The sequence below is a fragment of the Primulina eburnea genome, chromosome 11, assembly GCF_022965805.1.
Source record: "Primulina eburnea isolate SZY01 chromosome 11, ASM2296580v1, whole genome shotgun sequence".
Lineage (NCBI taxonomy): Eukaryota > Viridiplantae > Streptophyta > Magnoliopsida > Lamiales > Gesneriaceae > Primulina > Primulina eburnea.
In genome coordinates this window covers 41,977,235-41,994,247 of record NC_133111.1, presented here as the reverse complement: position 1 = coordinate 41,994,247, position 17,013 = coordinate 41,977,235, and the positions used below count along the sequence as shown (strand labels likewise).

The 17,013-nt window shown below is 37.2% G+C and overlaps 3 protein-coding genes and 1 long non-coding RNA gene across 4 annotated transcripts; 2 read left to right on the top strand and 2 right to left on the bottom strand.

Annotated features, from left to right (window-relative positions):
• Window positions 1–1,895: 1,895 nt before the first annotated feature.
• LOC140806228 (cytochrome P450 85A1-like) lies at window positions 1,896–4,632 on the top strand. The gene is made up of 7 exons (XM_073162758.1): window positions 1,896–2,128; window positions 2,245–2,566; window positions 2,663–3,055; window positions 3,140–3,226; window positions 3,314–3,392; window positions 3,984–4,090; window positions 4,220–4,632. Exons 1-7 carry the CDS (start codon window positions 1,938–1,940, stop codon window positions 4,430–4,432), a joined length of 1,392 nt encoding a protein of 463 aa, XP_073018859.1. The 5' UTR covers window positions 1,896–1,937; the 3' UTR covers window positions 4,433–4,632.
• Window positions 2,100–4,920, bottom strand: LOC140806229 (uncharacterized). The gene is made up of 4 exons (XR_012112459.1): window positions 4,645–4,920; window positions 4,196–4,438; window positions 2,352–2,482; window positions 2,100–2,272 (listed from the first exon to the last, which is right to left on the bottom strand). It is a non-coding gene; the product is annotated as an uncharacterized lncRNA (long non-coding RNA).
• Window positions 4,921–8,941: 4,021 nt separating this feature from the next.
• On the top strand, window positions 8,942–10,556 carry LOC140806225 (probable UDP-arabinopyranose mutase 2). Its single transcript, XM_073162751.1, has 4 exons — window positions 8,942–9,331; window positions 9,544–9,794; window positions 9,920–10,088; window positions 10,210–10,556. Exons 1-4 carry the CDS (start codon window positions 9,017–9,019, stop codon window positions 10,525–10,527), a joined length of 1,053 nt encoding a protein of 350 aa, XP_073018852.1. The 5' UTR covers window positions 8,942–9,016; the 3' UTR covers window positions 10,528–10,556.
• LOC140806226 (tRNA (guanine(26)-N(2))-dimethyltransferase 2-like) lies at window positions 10,468–16,430 on the bottom strand. Its single transcript, XM_073162753.1, is given in 14 exon segments — window positions 10,468–11,266; window positions 11,429–11,506; window positions 11,640–11,834; window positions 12,407–12,619; window positions 12,737–12,842; window positions 12,941–13,029; window positions 13,578–13,650; window positions 13,733–13,872; window positions 14,402–14,523; window positions 14,929–14,976; window positions 14,979–15,015; window positions 15,141–15,179; window positions 15,181–15,429; window positions 16,046–16,430. Coding segments are annotated over 14 exon segments (1,785 nt in total). The 5' UTR covers window positions 16,205–16,430; the 3' UTR covers window positions 10,468–11,029.
• Window positions 16,431–17,013: the final 583 nt, after the last annotated feature.

The following is a 17,013-nucleotide window of genomic DNA, read 5'->3' as shown; positions in this document are numbered from 1 at the left end:
CGTTTCCATTAATTTAATACAATTGCATCAAAATATCTATTTCTAATAAAATTTTATCATCCATACATATATATGGCAGAATTTTTTTTATGCTACCGAATCAGTTCTCCTTTTAGTCTAGGGATAATTAATACATATGATGTCGAGATATAATGAGAATTACTCTATGAGGAACATGAACTTACACTTCCAAATTATTAGACATGGAAATGTTACATGAAATCAATAGGCAATAAATCAAGCATGGTCCCGAAAGTATTAAATACTCAGAATTTATTAGTAATATTTTAAAATATGATCCATAGGCCTCTCGTCGAAGGCACTTGCCACTCACCAGTTTCTTGAAATGTATGGAATTGGAATAAAATATTGTCTTGTGTACAACTGTGAATGAAGAAAATTCATTGCTTCTCCTTATATCTAACTTCTTTTTATTGCTCTACACAAATTTTTAATAATATTGCTGAATTAGTACCAAATCTACGTACACAAGGCTCTATAAAGACGGACAATTCTATCCTACTCCGGGAGATTTACTCCCTGCCACTAAATAATATATATATGTATATCATTTAAAAATAACTACAATAATTTTATTAGCACTTATAAATGGGTAGAACATATAATTTCTTATAATAATTAAATTTTAAAATATTGATTTTTTACATTTCATATGATTCTACCACAAAAATAAGAATAATAGAAATGAAAATCTCAAACCTCAAAGTTTTACTATCAAACAAAAATTTCACGTAATTTTTAAATATAAAATATTAAGTTTTAAATTTTGAGAATAATAATAATAATATAATGATATAACACATGTTATATACATTAAACGAAATTAGTTTAATGATTAGTTTGGTTGATTTTGGTTAAAGTAGTGTGAAATGTAATAATAATAATAAGAAAAAGACACGCATAAGAAAAAAAAAGTAAAGGGGAATACATCATCTGGTGTAGGATAGAATTGGCCTATAAAGACAATGAATACTTGGAAAGGAAGATTAGAACATGGGGTGCATTGGGAAAAAGGGAAACATCCTCAAAAAGTCAAATTTCACAAGACAAAATTGTTAATAATCCAACCTATGATATTATGCTATAATCTTTCATTATATTATATATTTTCTCCACAAAAGAACACTTGCCTTATCTTTTGCTAATAATATAAAGATCCGAAGTAATAAAAGTGCCCAAAAATTGAAAAGTACGTTTAAATCAACTCTCACATTCAATGACTAGTGTGATCGAGCATGATCAAAACCGCAACCAATATGCCTTTCAAGTGACTTTTCTACTTTATTTTATGTACAAATCTATGCGATAGACATGTGAACTACTCGATATCGAGGTTTTAATTTTCTTAATTCTTAGTGGCATCCATGTGCTCTAACCCCCTAATTTTTTTTATTAATCACTAATGATGAAAGCTCTTTGAGAAATCTCATGATAAAGAGTTTCTCCCATCTCCGATATGTGTATCGAGAAAAAATTTATATGGTCGATCCCTTTTTCAAAAATGGGAAATAAAAAAAATGGTGGGTTTTAAAATTCTGATACAAGTCATCTCCTAAAACTTTGGAAAATACTAGGTTTAGAGTTGTCAACTTTAAATTGAAAAAAAAAAAGATACCCTTGATAATATGGTCGTGTCCAAAATACATTTTAAATTTAACAATCTCCAAAATGGTTTTACCCTTCTTTTTTTCACCAAGTTTTAAGATGTCCCTACCATTGCAGTGTGCACGATTTTGACGTATTCTGCCTCTTTCTACCTCTGTCTCTCTGTCATCCATACGCCTATTGGTTTCATATTGTCTATATAAGCACCCGCACGAACTCATGATCAGGCAGTATTAACTAAGAGCAAATCATATCTCTCCTTCTCTCTCCATCTCTTTCTTTCTTACTATTGGAGCTCTTCTGAAGAAACAATGGCAGGCTTGCTAGTACTTGCAGGGGTATTCTGGGGGCTCTGCATCTTGAGTGCTGCTTTATTGAGATGGAATGAGTTCAAATACAGGAAGAAGGGGTTGCCTCCAGGTACCATGGGGTGGCCTCTTTTTGGAGAGACTACTGAGTTTCTCAAACAAGGTCCAGGATTCATGAAAATCCAGAGAGCAAGGTAGATTTCACTGTTCTTGTTGCAAAATTCATTTTCCCTATCAATTCTCATTCTTGTTTCGTAAAAAATAGTTCGGATTCTGGTCATTCTTAGAAAAACTTCTACTGCTGTGACAGATATGGGAATTTCTTCAAGTCCCACATCCTGGGATGTCCCACGGTTGTTTCAATGGATCCAGAGCTAAACAGATACATTCTAGTGAACGAAGCGAAAGGGCTACTACCTGGATATCCTCAGTCCATGTTAGACATATTGGGGAAATGCAATATTGCAGCAGTCCACGGCTCTGCGCACAAGTACATGAGAGGGGCATTGCTTGCTCTTATCTCCCCCACCATGATCAAAGAGCAACTCCTGCCGAAAGTCGATGATTTTATGAGATCCCATCTTAGTGATTGGGATAGCAAGATCATAGACATTCAAGAAAAAACAAAAGAGGTATGTTTCAGAAACTCAAGATCCGGTGAAAGACTTGTTTTTTGCCGTGTTCCGTTGTTCTTAGTTCTGACAATATAATATCCATGTTGATTTCAGATGGCGTTTCTATCATCATTGAGGCAAATAGCAAGTAATGAAGCTAACTCAATAGCTCACGATTTCATGCCTGAGTTCTTCAAGCTTGTATTGGGAACTCTTTCACTGCCTATTAACCTTCCCAATTCAAACTATCATCGGGGATTCCAGGCGAGGCGTAACATTACAAGCTTATTGAGAAAACTAGTAGAAGAGAGACGAGCCAGTGGAGAAACTCAGTATGATATGCTTGGTTACCTTCTTCACAAAGAGAATAAATACAAGTTAAGTGACGACGAAATGATTGATTTAATAATCACAATCTTGTATTCTGGATATGAGACCATTTCAACTACTTCTATGATGGCTGTCAAGTACCTCCATGATCATCCAAAAGTACTTGAAGAATTAAGGGTTAGTGTAAAACGTTTGAGCTCAAAGTATGTGCTTGAGTAGTTAGACAAATCCCATTATAATAACTCAATTGCAAATTTACAGAAAGAACATATGGCAATCAGGGAAAAGAAAAAACCAGAGGACCCTATTGATTACGATGACTACAAATCAATGCGTTTCACACGTGCGGTAAGTAATGTAAACTCTCGCATGATAAGTTTAGCGGGATAAATTTTCAGGGAGCTGATCCTTTTTTTCCTGATATTCTTGATGCAGGTGATATATGAGACATCAAGATTGGCTACAATAGTCAATGGAGTTTTGAGGAAAACGACTACAGATATGGAAATAAATGGTATGTATACTCCTTTGACTGTGTATTTAATGCCTTTCTGTGTTCTTTGTAATTTTTATCATAACATGTTCTACTTTACTGCCCTTTCTTAAAAAAATAATTTTTAACTGTAGACAATAAATCAAGATTTACTGTGTTAAAATATTTTATAAAAGTAGCAGTTGCATGCCTAGGCGATGATAGAATAAGAGTCAAGAGATCATCTTACTTAATGGACCCCACACCCTATCAAGATCCACATGGAAAACCTACCATTCCAACCCAAGACATTCCATTGGTGTCCCCTCTTCTGTCCAAATGAATTATTTTGTTCATAATTGTGGATAAGAAAGAAGCAATCTCAAATCTCCAACTGCAATTTCTCACTTCAGCCAGAAACTCAAAGTCGGCACCTTCTGTTTCTTGAGAACAAATTATTATTGTGATATGATCTAGTTTACAGTAAAATATACTAGAGTTCAAGATAACACAATTAACACTAATATATTCTAAATAGTCGTGTTCATCAAAATAGCTGACCCGCCCTGATCTTGCTATGTTTTGAAATCAAATGTTGCTACAAATGCTTACCTCTGCTTGATCCCATTTCAGGATACGTCATCCCCAAAGGATGGAGAATATACGTGTACACAAGAGAGGTCAACTATGATCCACGATTGTATCCCGATCCATTAACATTCAATCCATGGAGATGGATGGTTAGTATGCGAAACTCCCAGATTCAATTATTCAAATACTATACAAACTAAAGATAAAGCATTTAACGAAAAACAAAATAAAATCAGACCGTACAAAAGCACTACCTGAGACTGTGCCGTGCATTGCAGGAGAAAGGCCTTGAAAACCAACACCATTTCTTGATTTTCGGAGGAGGCACGAGGCAGTGCCCTGGAAAAGAACTGGGATTGGCTGAAATATCAACATTTCTTCATTATTTTGCGACAAAATATAAATGGGAAGAAGTTGGGGGAAACAAGTTGATGAAGTTCCCAAGAGTTGAAGCGCCTAACGGACTTCACATTAAGATTTCCACTCATTAAATCCATCTAAAATAACAATGTACAGAGCGAAGAATAGCACAGTAGATTAGAGTAATTTTGGGATGTACATTACTTTTTTTCAGATAACACAACGGTCAACGAATTAGAGAATTGAAACCCATTTTTCGATTAATAATTCAGCAAATGATCCATCCACCCGTTTGATTTCACATTAAGCTAACGCTACATGAAAATTACATTAATATAAATACCATGTCATCAACCACGGACTCGGTTGAAAAAAAGTGAAGGTGTTTCCTGCGGCGAGGTCCACCGCGGATCACGAGTAACATCTCCGGTGCTGGCAGCACCACCGTGTAGTCACCAAATGGGATGATCTCCAGTGCATCGGTGCTTTGTTATTTTACCAAATCGGGATAAAACTACCCTCTTAAATCCCATTTATCGAGGGATCTAGGATATTTAGGGTTTAGTCAAATGTGAAAATTCCAGCCCTAGACCCAACTGAATTGGGGATTAAATTGTTTGTGTGATTTTCATTTCATTTTTAGTTTTTGCAAAATTCATGACTTGTTAGCTTCTTCAGATAAAAAAAATAGAGAATTGAAATGTTATAATATCATGTATATCATATTATGAAAAAACATATATTTTTAATATTTATAAAATTAAGGGTACTCATTTCTTTTAACAAAAAAAACAAATAATATTTTAAATTCATATTGAATTATGAGTTTGATATGAAAAAAGATATGTGATTTGGGGAATAATTTGAACAATGGTATTAATCTTAAATATATTTGAAAGTCATCGCAATTATTTATTAGGAAATATTGTATTTTAGCTTTGTATTTTGTCTCATTGTGATTTGGTAATTTATGTTGGTTGTCAAATTTCAATGTCAATTCATTATATTTGCTTACGAGGAATTTTTAGTTTTTTTCGATGTGTCAACGACGTAACCTTGACGTGAAATCACAAGATATAAAATGAGCCCAAATTTTGATAACATAAGTCGCAAAAAACCAAACACAAGCTACAAAGTTTTGTGCTTTTTTTTTTATACATTTACTTTCCACATTTTGTACTCCATGTTAAATGAATTGAATCATGCCCCTCTCCCATTTTATTTAAAAAGTTTTGGAGAAGTTTTGTTACGATTTGGTCTCAAATCCGATACGTCATTTCAAATTTTGAAATTTCAATGTCCGGTGGATTTATTATTCATTAACTCACTCCCCCAATTTCTATTGACAAAAACTTATGTGAGACGGTTTCACGAGTCGTATTTGTGATACTGATATCTTATTTGGGTCATCCATGAAAAAATATTACTTTTATGCTAAGAGTATTACCTTTTCCCACATCTCACACAGTATACTCCGAACCACTTCAATTAATTGTTTCTGATGTCTGGGGTCCTGCTCCTAAAATTTCCACCAATGGTTATCGTTATTATGTTAGCTTTGTTGACGCTTATAGTCGTTTCACTTGGATATTCTTTATCAAACAAAAATCAGAAGTCTTCCATGTGTTTCAAACCTTTAAAAGCAATGTTGAGCTTCAGTGCAATACTAAATTAAATCACTACAAACAGATGGGGGTGGTGAATTTCGAGCCTTAGGTCCTTTGCTCCAAAAGTGGGGTATTAATCATCGTGTTACGTGTCCATACACCTCCCAACAAAATGGGATTGTGGAACGAAAACACCGTCACATTGTTGATATGGGTCTATCCCTCCTTGCCCAAGCTCACATGCCTCTTACTTTTTGGGACGATGCCTTTACAACTTCTGTTTTTCTTATTAATCGATTACCTCCCTCAGCTGCTCTTGGTCATATCCCTCTCACTCGGCTTTTTAACATCAGTCCTGATTACACTTTTCTTCGTGTTTTTGGTTGTCTATGTTTTCCATATCTCCGAGTATATAATTCTCACAAGTTTGAGTTCCGTTCAAAGCCCTGTACGTTTATTGGATACAGCAGCAACCACAAAGGCTACAAGTGTCTTAGTACTGATGGGAGAATTTATGTTACTAGACATGTTAAGTTTGATGAAAATGTCTTCCCCTTTTCTCACATTCAAACCCCCATCTCCACTGCAGCTCCTCCATGTTCCTCTATCCCTTTGTTGCTGTCCACTCCACCTGTCTCTATTTCCCCTCATTCCCCTACCATGTCTACTGCATCTTCTGATAATCCTAGTTCAGCCCAAGCTTCTTCTAATTCTTCTTTGCACAATGATAGTTGTCCAGACCCTATTCCAAATAACCAGCTTACCTCTGATCCATTACCAATACTCACTCATCATATGGTCACTCGATCCAAAGCTGGAATCTTCAAACCAAAGGCCTTCGTGGCACACCAATCCAGTGATGGTACACCTGCTCATCTTCGAGATGCTTTATCAAGTACAGATTGGCACAAGGCCATGTGTGAGGAGTACTCTGCCCTCATGCGCAATCACACCTGGTCATTGGTTACCCCTCCGTCTAATGCATCTATTGTTGGGTGCAAATGGGTGTTTAAAATCAAGACTAACGCAGATGGTTCCATTAATCGTCATAAGGCTCGACTTGTGGCCAAAGGTTACTCTCAAGTGGCTGGTTTTGATTTCTCTGAAACTTTCAGCCCGGTTGTTAAACCTACTACAATTCGCCTAGTCCTTACCATTGCTTTGACCAAGCAATGGTCCATTCATCAACTCGATGTCAACAACGCTTTTCTTAATGGATCTCTGTCTGAAATTGTTTATATGCAACAGCCTCCGGGTTTTGAACACAAGCAGGGTGATGCCACATTGGTTTGCAAACTACATAAGGCTATCTATGGCCTTAAACAGGCACCTCGTGCTTGGTTTGATAAACTCAAATCCACATTACAACTAATGGGATTCTCTGCTTCGATAGCTGATCCCTCGCTATTTGTACGGTTCTGCTCTAACTCTATTATTTATGTTCTTGTCTATGTGGATGACATAATTGTTACAGGAAGTGACAATCATACAATTGCTACTCTCATCAGTAAGTTGGACAGACAGTTTTCCCTCAAGAATCTAGGCAACTTATCCTATTTCTTGGGTATTGAAGTCTCCAAGCTCTCAGATAATTCGCTTTTCCTCTGTCAAACCAAATATGTGCAGGATCTTCTTCTCAAGACGAAAATGAGTGGTGCTAAGTCTCTACCAACTCCTATGATTACCAATCTCAAACTCACAACCAAGGAAGGTGATCCGTTTGATGATGCCAAACTATATAGAAGTACAGTTGGTGCCCTGCAATATCTCACCATTACTAGGCCAGACATAGCCTTCAGTGTAAACAAGGTCTGCCAATTTATGCACAATTCTCTTCACACACACCGGAAAGCTGTCAAACGGATCCTTCGGTATCTTGCTGGTTCTCTTCACTTTGGGCTTCATCTTACTACATGTGCTCGATTATCTCTCCGCGGTTTTTGTGATGCTGACTGGGGCAATGATCCGGATGATCGACGCTCCACCTCTGGCTTCTGCTGGTTCATCGGTCACTCTCCCATTGCTTGGAGTTCCAAGAAACAACAAGTTGTTTCTCGATCTAGTATAGAGGCTGAATACCGGAGTTTGGCTCATGCTACAGCTGAGCTGCTTTGGCTACGGTCACTCCTAACAGAACTACATGTTCCTCTGGATGATACTCCAACTCTCTGGTGTGATAATCTGAGTACCATTGCTCTTAGTGCCAATCCTGTTCAACACTCCAAGACAAAACATTTTGAGCTTGACTTATACTTCGTTCGGGAAAAAGTTATGTCCAAAGCTCTAACTGTTTGTCATGTTCCATCTTGTGATCAAATTGCAGATGTTCTCACCAAGCCCTTATCCGCTGCCAGCTTTAACAAGTTCCGGTCCAAGCTTAGCGTCGTACTAAATCCGTCGCTGAGCTTGCGGGGGCAAGTCAAGTAATACGTGTGCATCAAGGACCACGTCATCACATTCTTACTCACATGCTTGAGTTCACATGTGTGGATTAATTCTAGAAGAATGTAGAATGTTGGAATGTTTAACCAACTAACAGAATTGATTCTTTTATTTGTTAGTTTGTTACGTATAGATGAATACTAACTCTTTGTATAAATTCTCTTGTAAATGACTGGGTTATCAATATACAGAAAAGCATTCCAAAATTCCTTTCGTTTGTTCTGCTCTTTTTGCTTTTCTATTCAATATCAATAGAGTTAACCCGTCTCACAGATAAAAATTTGTAAAAAACCTACTCATTTCTATTTATATCTATTATTACAAACTTCCATTCTATAATTCCACCTTATAAATTGAGAAATATAAATAAGTATGATAAAAACTAATAGTAATTTTCTAAAAAAAACAACTACCTGAAAAAGAAAAGAACATTAACGCGAGGTCTCCCAAAAACATAGGTCAACTACCTCTTTGAACAATTCCCCTACCATTCAAATTAATCTCCGAATTAAATACCCTCCACACGTGCCTATCCCACCGCTGTCGCACGTGCAAACACGTACCCCTTAATCTATAATAATGGACAAAAGCAGTGTGACAACTTAGTAACGCCCACCACCACCACCATTTACCTCCATTTCTCTATTCCCTCCACCGTCAGCAGACATGACCACCACCGCACCACCGCCGTTGAAAGATGAGCTCGACATCGTGATACCGACGATCCGAAACCTTGATTTCTTGGAGATGTGGAGGCCATTCTTTGAGCCGTACCACTTGATCATAGTTCAAGATGGTGACCCTTCAAAGACAATCAAGGTCCCAGATGGCTTCGACTACGAACTCTACAATCGGAACGACATTAATAAGATCCTTGGCCCCAAAGCCTCATGCATTTCCTTCAAGGACTCTGCTTGCCGTTGCTTCGGATACATGGTCTCCAAGAAGAAGTATATATACACCATTGATGATGACTGCTTTGTAAGTGAACAACGAATGCCCTCGTTACATAAAGAGGACATAATAACCTTATACGATTAGTACACTGAGTGACATGCAAGAACATGTTATTTTGACCTTCTCCGCGTGATCTTTTCTATTATGTTTCAGGTGCATTAGATGTAGGTAGCGAAATCTATTAGGCCTTACCTGCACCAGCAGTTTTTACCTATATTTGATGGTGAATTGTGTAGGTTGCGAAAGATCCGTCTGGTAAAGACATCAACGCCCTCGAACAACACATCAAAAATTTGCTTTCCCCGTCAACTCCACATTTCTTCAACACACTGTATGATCCTTTCCGGGAGGGCGCGGATTTTGTGCGTGGATACCCTTTCAGTCTCCGAGAGGGTGTTCCAACGGCTGTTTCTCATGGCCTCTGGTTGAACATCCCTGATTATGATGCTCCTACACAGCTTGTCAAGCCTCTTGAGAGAAACACTAGGTATGAAGCCATTCAGTCACATTCGTTTACGTACATGAAACAAGATATGTAATAATAGCATTTATAACAGAAAAACTAGGCTGTATTAGTTCTCTTGACGTGCCTTGTGGGATCTGTGTATATAGGTACGTTGATGTCGTTTTGACTATACCCAAAGGCACCCTTTTTCCAATGTGTGGCATGAACCTGGGATTTGATCGAGACCTCATCGGCCCTGCAATGTACTTCGGACTCATGGGTGACGGCCAACCCATTGGGCGATACGACGACATGTGGGCAGGCTGGTGTATTAAGGTACGATATTTTTTGACAGTAGTCAGCTTGTAGTTACAGAACCAAGACTTCTATTCTATTCAGGCAATCAAGCACGCTGGATATTCAGATTATTGTTTTCTTGTTCTTGATTATCTTGCAGGTTATCTGTGATCATTTGGGATTGGGAGTGAAAACAGGGCTCCCCTACATCTGGCACAGCAAAGCTAGCAACCCGTTTGTGAATCTTAAAAAGGAGTACAAAGGAATCTTTTGGCAAGAAGAAATAATCCCATTCTTCCAATCCGCCACGCTTTCGAAGGATTCAACCACTGTGCAAAAGTGTTACCTTGAACTTTCTAAACAGGTGAGGGAAAAGCTTGGAGAAGTAGACCCTTATTTTGTGAAGTTGGCAGATGCAATGGAGACATGGATTGAAGCTTGGGATGAGCTCAACCCTGTAAAGGTCAAGGCCAAGTAAACGAGGTTACTTGAAGTGGGGAACTGCGAGCATCGTTGAATCAGACTTCTAATAACTTTTACATATATGTTTTCTCTTAGTTAATGTTTAGTCGAAAAGTGTGCGGTATTCGAATTTGTTTGATTTAATCTCCATGAGTTGTGGTCATAGACATTGTTTTATGTAAGTTAAATTTTGACTGTTCTTACAAACTGAGATGGTATCCTAGATCAAATCTCCGTTTGCTGCATCCAAATGAATATTTTTTTAAGATATGTTTTGATTTTCCCACATCACTTATCTAAAGTCCCGCGAACGTGATTCTCAAAGAGCATAACCACTCTGGCAGGAGACCAAAGACGCCGAACAAAATAACTCAACTTTTAATACAAGCTATACAAAAAAATTGAAAATGAAGCAACGAAAATGCAGCCGAGGACAGATAAAAAGTGACTATATGGTTATTCCTCGCATCAAAGTTACTATAGGCCCAGAACAAATGATAAGCATACGCCTTTTTAAGTCACGAATTAGGAGTACAACCTTCAGTCTTGATGCGCTTGCTTGGGTTCTCGTCTTCTTCGTTATGATTATTTAGTCGGTTGACTGCTTCTGCGCCAAGAAGAGAGAGGTGCTTGCTAGTGATCTTACGACCGGCCCTCAGCTTAGGACCCCAATGCCGCTCAGGATTTGGAAGAAATCTAGCAACTTTGTTCACCTTAGACTTGCTAAGGGAAGCAACAGCTCGTGCAAAATTAGCCTGCAAGTAACAACGGTACAATAAAGTTTTACATGCTTCTCACTATTGGGGAATTATTTTTTCAGTTAAATTGAATGTTATCTAAAGCTTATTATAGATAAGCGCAAACGATGAGGGGAGGTATTTATAGATTCGAAATAGTGGGAGGGTGGCGTTGATTACCAGCAAAACAGGTTCCTTGGCAAGGATTACACTTCCGGCCTGATCGTGTGGCTGAGCTTTCACAGGATGCTTCTTGACCTAAATAGACGGATGACATCAAATTACGCACAAAGCATCGAGAATTCAAAAATGTGAAACCATCTTTTCCGAAGATAACTAATTATGTGCAGTGTATTTGCATGAGTATGGAAATATGCTAGGCTATGCCTACCCAGCAGCGCATAATGTCCCAAATCACATTCATGGGAGCATCTGTTTTTAATCCCAGGGGATCGGCATGACTTCCAGATATACGATACCCTGCATTGATCACTGCCGAACGAAATATAACTGCTGAAGGAGATGTGCATTTCGATGTTGCACACAGATTGTGCAAACTCAAAAACAGAGGGACATCAGGCAATTCCTGTAAAATGGATCAGGACCATGTAAGAACAAACAACAAATTACGGGTATAAATTAGCTCGCAAATTCTTCGTTTCTACACAATATTTGGAAATACTGAAAATAATGAATGCAGCAAAATATCTCAACTCAAATCTTTCAGAACTTTGTAACTTCTACGTGATGTCAGGAACAAATATAAACTTTTTAAAGATCATAAACCAAATGTAAATTTGAAATAAACCACAATTCTTCCTTTTGAAAGGTTTTTGGGATTTTGAAAATCAACTGACTAGAAGGGTTCAACTAAAAAGATGCTCTAGGTGACTCAGAAGGCACAAGAAAACCTTATTTATGCTCGGGTTTCAAGAAACACATCCAAGATTAAAGCATTAAAACAATTCCATGCAATGGCTGTTCCCATAATGGGATGGTTGATTACCATTAACAAAGACAAGTAATCCACGCTATTTGAAATGTATTTCTACAATCTTGCAATAATCAACAAAGGGATATGTAGCTAGTTTCATTAGTAATATGTAAACCTCAACCAACTATATCCAATCAAAATTTTGCCAAGAAAAGGTGGAATACCTCTGAAATTGTAGTCAATACAGCTGAAATCTTATCACAAGCAGGATAATTATCTTGCGCAGAATTAACATCTGCCAAAATTGAAGTCACCCATTCCTGATCATGGATTGGGGCAGACCATATAGGCCCACCCATGTTGTATTTCTTGCCGCAGTCGCTGCACACTAGGGGAACAACAGGACCAAATCCAGGATGGTATTTCACATTGTTATTCTAGAGGAACAAACAAGGGAAAAAACATCATTTCATGCACATTATTCAAGAAACAAATTGCATAGCATCACGTGGTGATAAATTACGTTGAACAAATGATAGGCAAGTCTTATACACCTTAGAGACAGTCCTTCCAATTGGCTGAAGATGAAAAGAATCACAGCCAGTGCACTGATAAACATATGAGAGCTTCAAAGGAGTGTTCTTCATTGCACTTGCTGAACTGTAAGCAATAATTCCATAAAATAGACAATACTACACAGATTGTTAGTCAAATCACCCGGCAATACTGATCGACAATCTTGAAGGAGAAACTCTAACCTGTATATTCGAACAAAAACTCGTACATAAAAATCCATTTGAACAGATAGAATAGGAACAATGCATCTCTTGTGACGGTTTGCATGGCTCTGTATTCCAAAAGAATATTTAATGTATCAGAAGGCCAGAAAGAACAGCATGATGGGAGAAACACAAAACCAGCTATATCAACTATCTAAAGAGAATTTAGAGTAAAATAACTGCTTAAATATATTATGGAATATAAGCTCATGAGGCAACAAGTAAAATTGCTAATCGAATAAAGATAGTGTTTCACATGGACCCCGTTGAAGTCTTACTTCCTTGATATAAAGAAGTTGTCCGAGTGTACATCAGCAACTTGAACACGATTTTCATCTTTAGTAAAATTGTATGTTACATACACTTCACGACTGAGATAATAAAGGAGCCGTTTAAGGTCATCGGATAAAACAACTATTATCACTTTGTAGTCAATCAAGTGATAACCAAGCCAAACAACAAAAACCAAAAACCGAGATAAATGAAAACCAATAATATCAAACACGTAAAGTAAGCAAAAGACGGAGTTGATACAAAATTTAGGATCACAGCTTTCTGTTTTCAGAAATAGCCTTGGACCTAAATAATAAACATGAAGGTCATGTAAAAATCATACCTCAATACATGCAAGAAGGATCCTCAAAGCCATATCATGATAGTATTTTCCTCTCAGCGGGTAAGAGCCATATCTACTCCACACAAGTCGAGTAATTAGGCATGGTTACTTTTTGAGGTCACAAAGATACAAGTTCGATGATTGAAAATTCTTACTTGGAATAGCCAGCCTCACCATTGCTCCCACACAGCACAGCCATATCAGTTGCTGTGCACATCAATATCCCACCATCTGCAACCGATTGGACAGCAGAGTTTAGGAAGACAGATGGTGAACCATAAGGGTCAAGATCAACCTGTAAAAATGACAAAGGGAGCAGAGAGTGTATCTCACCAAAATAGAATAAAAAATAAATAAATGAAGTCCAACGAATTTAAACAGCTACGAAATACCAAAACATTGGCCAGAAACAAAAGCCAAGCCTGGAGTGATGTACTTTGTAAAGATGGCACAGATTGTGGAGAAAACATCATAAATGTGGTGCTCGAATACTGATTAAATTGCCAATATTATAATTGCTCAAAATATATTTAGGTCAATTTTATGGGATTGTTGGACTATCTTCAAAAACTCTCCATATGATACCCCTAATTCATTTCAAATGCTATCAGTGATCACTTTTAACTGAGAAATGTTGTCTCTCTTGCTTGTGTAACCGTGATAGGCCTTTTCTTTTCTGTATCTGTATCCTTTCCCACTATATAGCCGGGCAAGTACTATCCTTATCATATGACTGACAAACTAATTTTGCAAACCTCCTGTTTCTAAATCAGTAAATGCATGCAACCCAAGAATTTGTCTTTTGATGAAATTATTAAGCATACCACATCAAATTCTTTTGGATGTGTAAGCATGTAAACTCGAGCATCAGCAAGCTGGGATTCCACCTTCAAGCGTGCTATTGAACCGTTAAAGTTTATATTTCTCCTGCAAGCTTCCACAGATGCTGCAAAAGGAGGAGTAATATTAGCATTTGACTAGATCGCACCATGATTCATGATAGATTAATCTATGCTACAAGGGTGAAATTCACCCCCTATGGTGTGGCTAAATCATAGCCATTGGATTCTAAAAATGATGTTGGTCCTTCATAATTTTTATGAGGGGCTCACAAAATCAATGGTGCCGAAGTGATGGGCAGCTTCTATCTAGGAATAGTATAGACTCTCCTGGCAGTAAAATGTGCATGGTTGTATGAGGACGCAGAGTACACGTATGGGTATGTCAAATGAAAAAATATCCCCATCTGCAAAAATTAATATCCCTTCACAAAATTTAAATCGACCAACAATAAAAATAGGTCTTCCACCTTAGCTTGCTTTCCTTTTCTATATATAATGAATGAACTCGCCTTTGTCATTGTCCAGGGCCACAACTTGACCAATTCCATCAACTTCAGGGCATATCTCAAGGCTCTAAGTCCAGAGGCCGACAACGCCTGTGAATTGAAAATTGCAGCACTCATGTAAAACACTATTACACAAACACTGATTGAATGATCATACCATACGTGATTTCTTGAAAGAAAATTCAGCAAAACGATAAAATGAAATGACAAAAAACCTCAAGAACAAGTTTTGGAGCCTCTCCGGATGTTCCCCAGGTAATTAGCAGCTGGATTTTCAGAGATGCCGCAATGTCCCTCTTGTGATATCTCTTCGGAGACTTCGCACTCTACATTATCTTCCCCATTATGAGGAACGGAATCTGTAATAACTTTCAGCTCAACAGAAGGCTCCTCTGCAACCTTGGGTTTAGTTTTCATTTTTTTGGATAGCATTGCTTCATGCTCTTGTCTGCGTTTTGATATAAATGTTCTCAAAACCGCAATAGACATGTCTCTGTTGTTAACCTGTCATAATTATTATAAATGCAAACCTCAGATTATATCAATAATATGATCATAAATAAGGAAAGTAAGGTAATTAAAGCAATTGAGCATTGAAGTTACTCCAGTTCGCAATATCCTCCCAGAAATTATATGATCACTCACGAAAGCAAGAGTAAAAACTTTAAAGTTTTCACAAATTACTTAAGCCTGAAAGAAACCCCGAGGTAATTCAAATAATTAATCAAGGGACATAAAATATGATGTTGCATTTGGATTTATGAAGTGTACTTTTTTAATTAAAAAAAACGACACCATAATCTTGAAATCATCAACTTATATGTTTATATAGTATTTAATATTTACTGGTATGGATTTCAAGCTCTCTGTTAATTTAACGTGCAAACTGTAAAGTATGAATTTAAAATTTTATCTATTATTTAGTTATTAATCATACAACAATAATCAAAATCCATTGATATCAAATTCAGCTCCAAATACAACCTTAAATCCATTAAGAATAATAGAATAATAAATCATTGTTGCAAACAACTAGCTTCCCGTCCACTAAATATAGATCAATAACCGAAAAAAACACAATCTTTAAGAAGAAACAGCAACACAAGATTTAACAAGGCACCTGGGCTTTATTGAAAAAAACTAGATTTTTGGTGTGCATTAAGATTTCAGCCTTCCCTTCTTTAATCACGGTGAAATCATTGAGATCAAATGGCTCCACTGCAGGGGTACCGTTCTGCTTTTTCTCTTCATCCACGATTACTTCACCAGCGCCGCCCATCTCTTCGGCGGACAACAGCTTATTGGGCTCTCAGCGGCGAAGGAGCGCAAAATCCCGGGACCTCAGGAGGGTTAAGCTTCTTGCTAGAGTTTCAGAGACGAACTTGTGAAGCAACACTGAAAGATCTGTATTAGAAGTACGTGGTTTATTATGGAAAGTGGAAAACCCCTACCTCTGTGTGTGTGGCAACAGGATTGTGTGTGCTGACAAAAATACGGCCAAGATCCAAACAATACATCCATTGATTTGTTTAAATAGAAATTTTAAACCATCAACTAGTTAAATGTTCGGTACAACTCAAGTTTTACATTTGAAATATAAAAAAATATTGTTATCTTATCATTATTTTTAAATTTAGAATCTCATTTTTATCGTCTATAAAATGACAACAGGATGACGGAGACGCGTTTGACATTCCTATCACCACTCCGAAAACTGTATCCATGTCCCTTAGTCATCCCCATCTCTTTTGGGTTGGGGTTCGGGTCCTCGAACTTGAACTCAACAAGAGGATTAAATCAGTATATCCGTCTTCATCTTCGTTTCAAAAATAATAATAGAAATGTGCGCATCCTCGAACCCTATCTTATTATGACTATTATTATTATTATCAGAACATATTTACCGTTCATAAGTTATGATAGTATCATCGTACTCGTTCTGAACTATTTCAGTATTCAAAAATTAGTCTCCAAACTCGCTCTATTTTGGTTTTTTCCCATCGGAGAAAACTGTAATCTCTATCAATTGTGTTTTTTTTATTGATAAAATAGTTCAAGCTGTTTAACTGATTAGATATGTAAATAAAA

What these genes read in the sequence shown, in the direction of transcription:
- LOC140806228 (XM_073162758.1), top strand. Translation starts at nt 1,938, where the DNA reads ATGGCAGGCTTGCTAGTACTTGCAGGGGTATTCTGGGGGCTCTGCATC. An exon ending in ATGAAAATCCAGAGAGCAAG is followed by an intron (nt 2,129 to 2,244) that starts GTAGATTTCACT and finishes CTGCTGTGACAG; the next exon opens with ATATGGGAATTTCTTCAAGT. An exon ending in TCAATCCATGGAGATGGATG is followed by an intron (nt 4,091 to 4,219) that starts GTTAGTATGCGA and finishes CGTGCATTGCAG; the next exon opens with GAGAAAGGCCTTGAAAACCA.
- LOC140806225 (XM_073162751.1), top strand. Translation starts at nt 9,017, where the DNA reads ATGACCACCACCGCACCACCGCCGTTGAAAGATGAGCTCGACATCGTG. An exon ending in CCATTGATGATGACTGCTTT is followed by an intron (nt 9,332 to 9,543) that starts GTAAGTGAACAA and finishes TGAATTGTGTAG; the next exon opens with GTTGCGAAAGATCCGTCTGG. An exon ending in GGGCAGGCTGGTGTATTAAG is followed by an intron (nt 10,089 to 10,209) that starts GTACGATATTTT and finishes ATTATCTTGCAG; the next exon opens with GTTATCTGTGATCATTTGGG.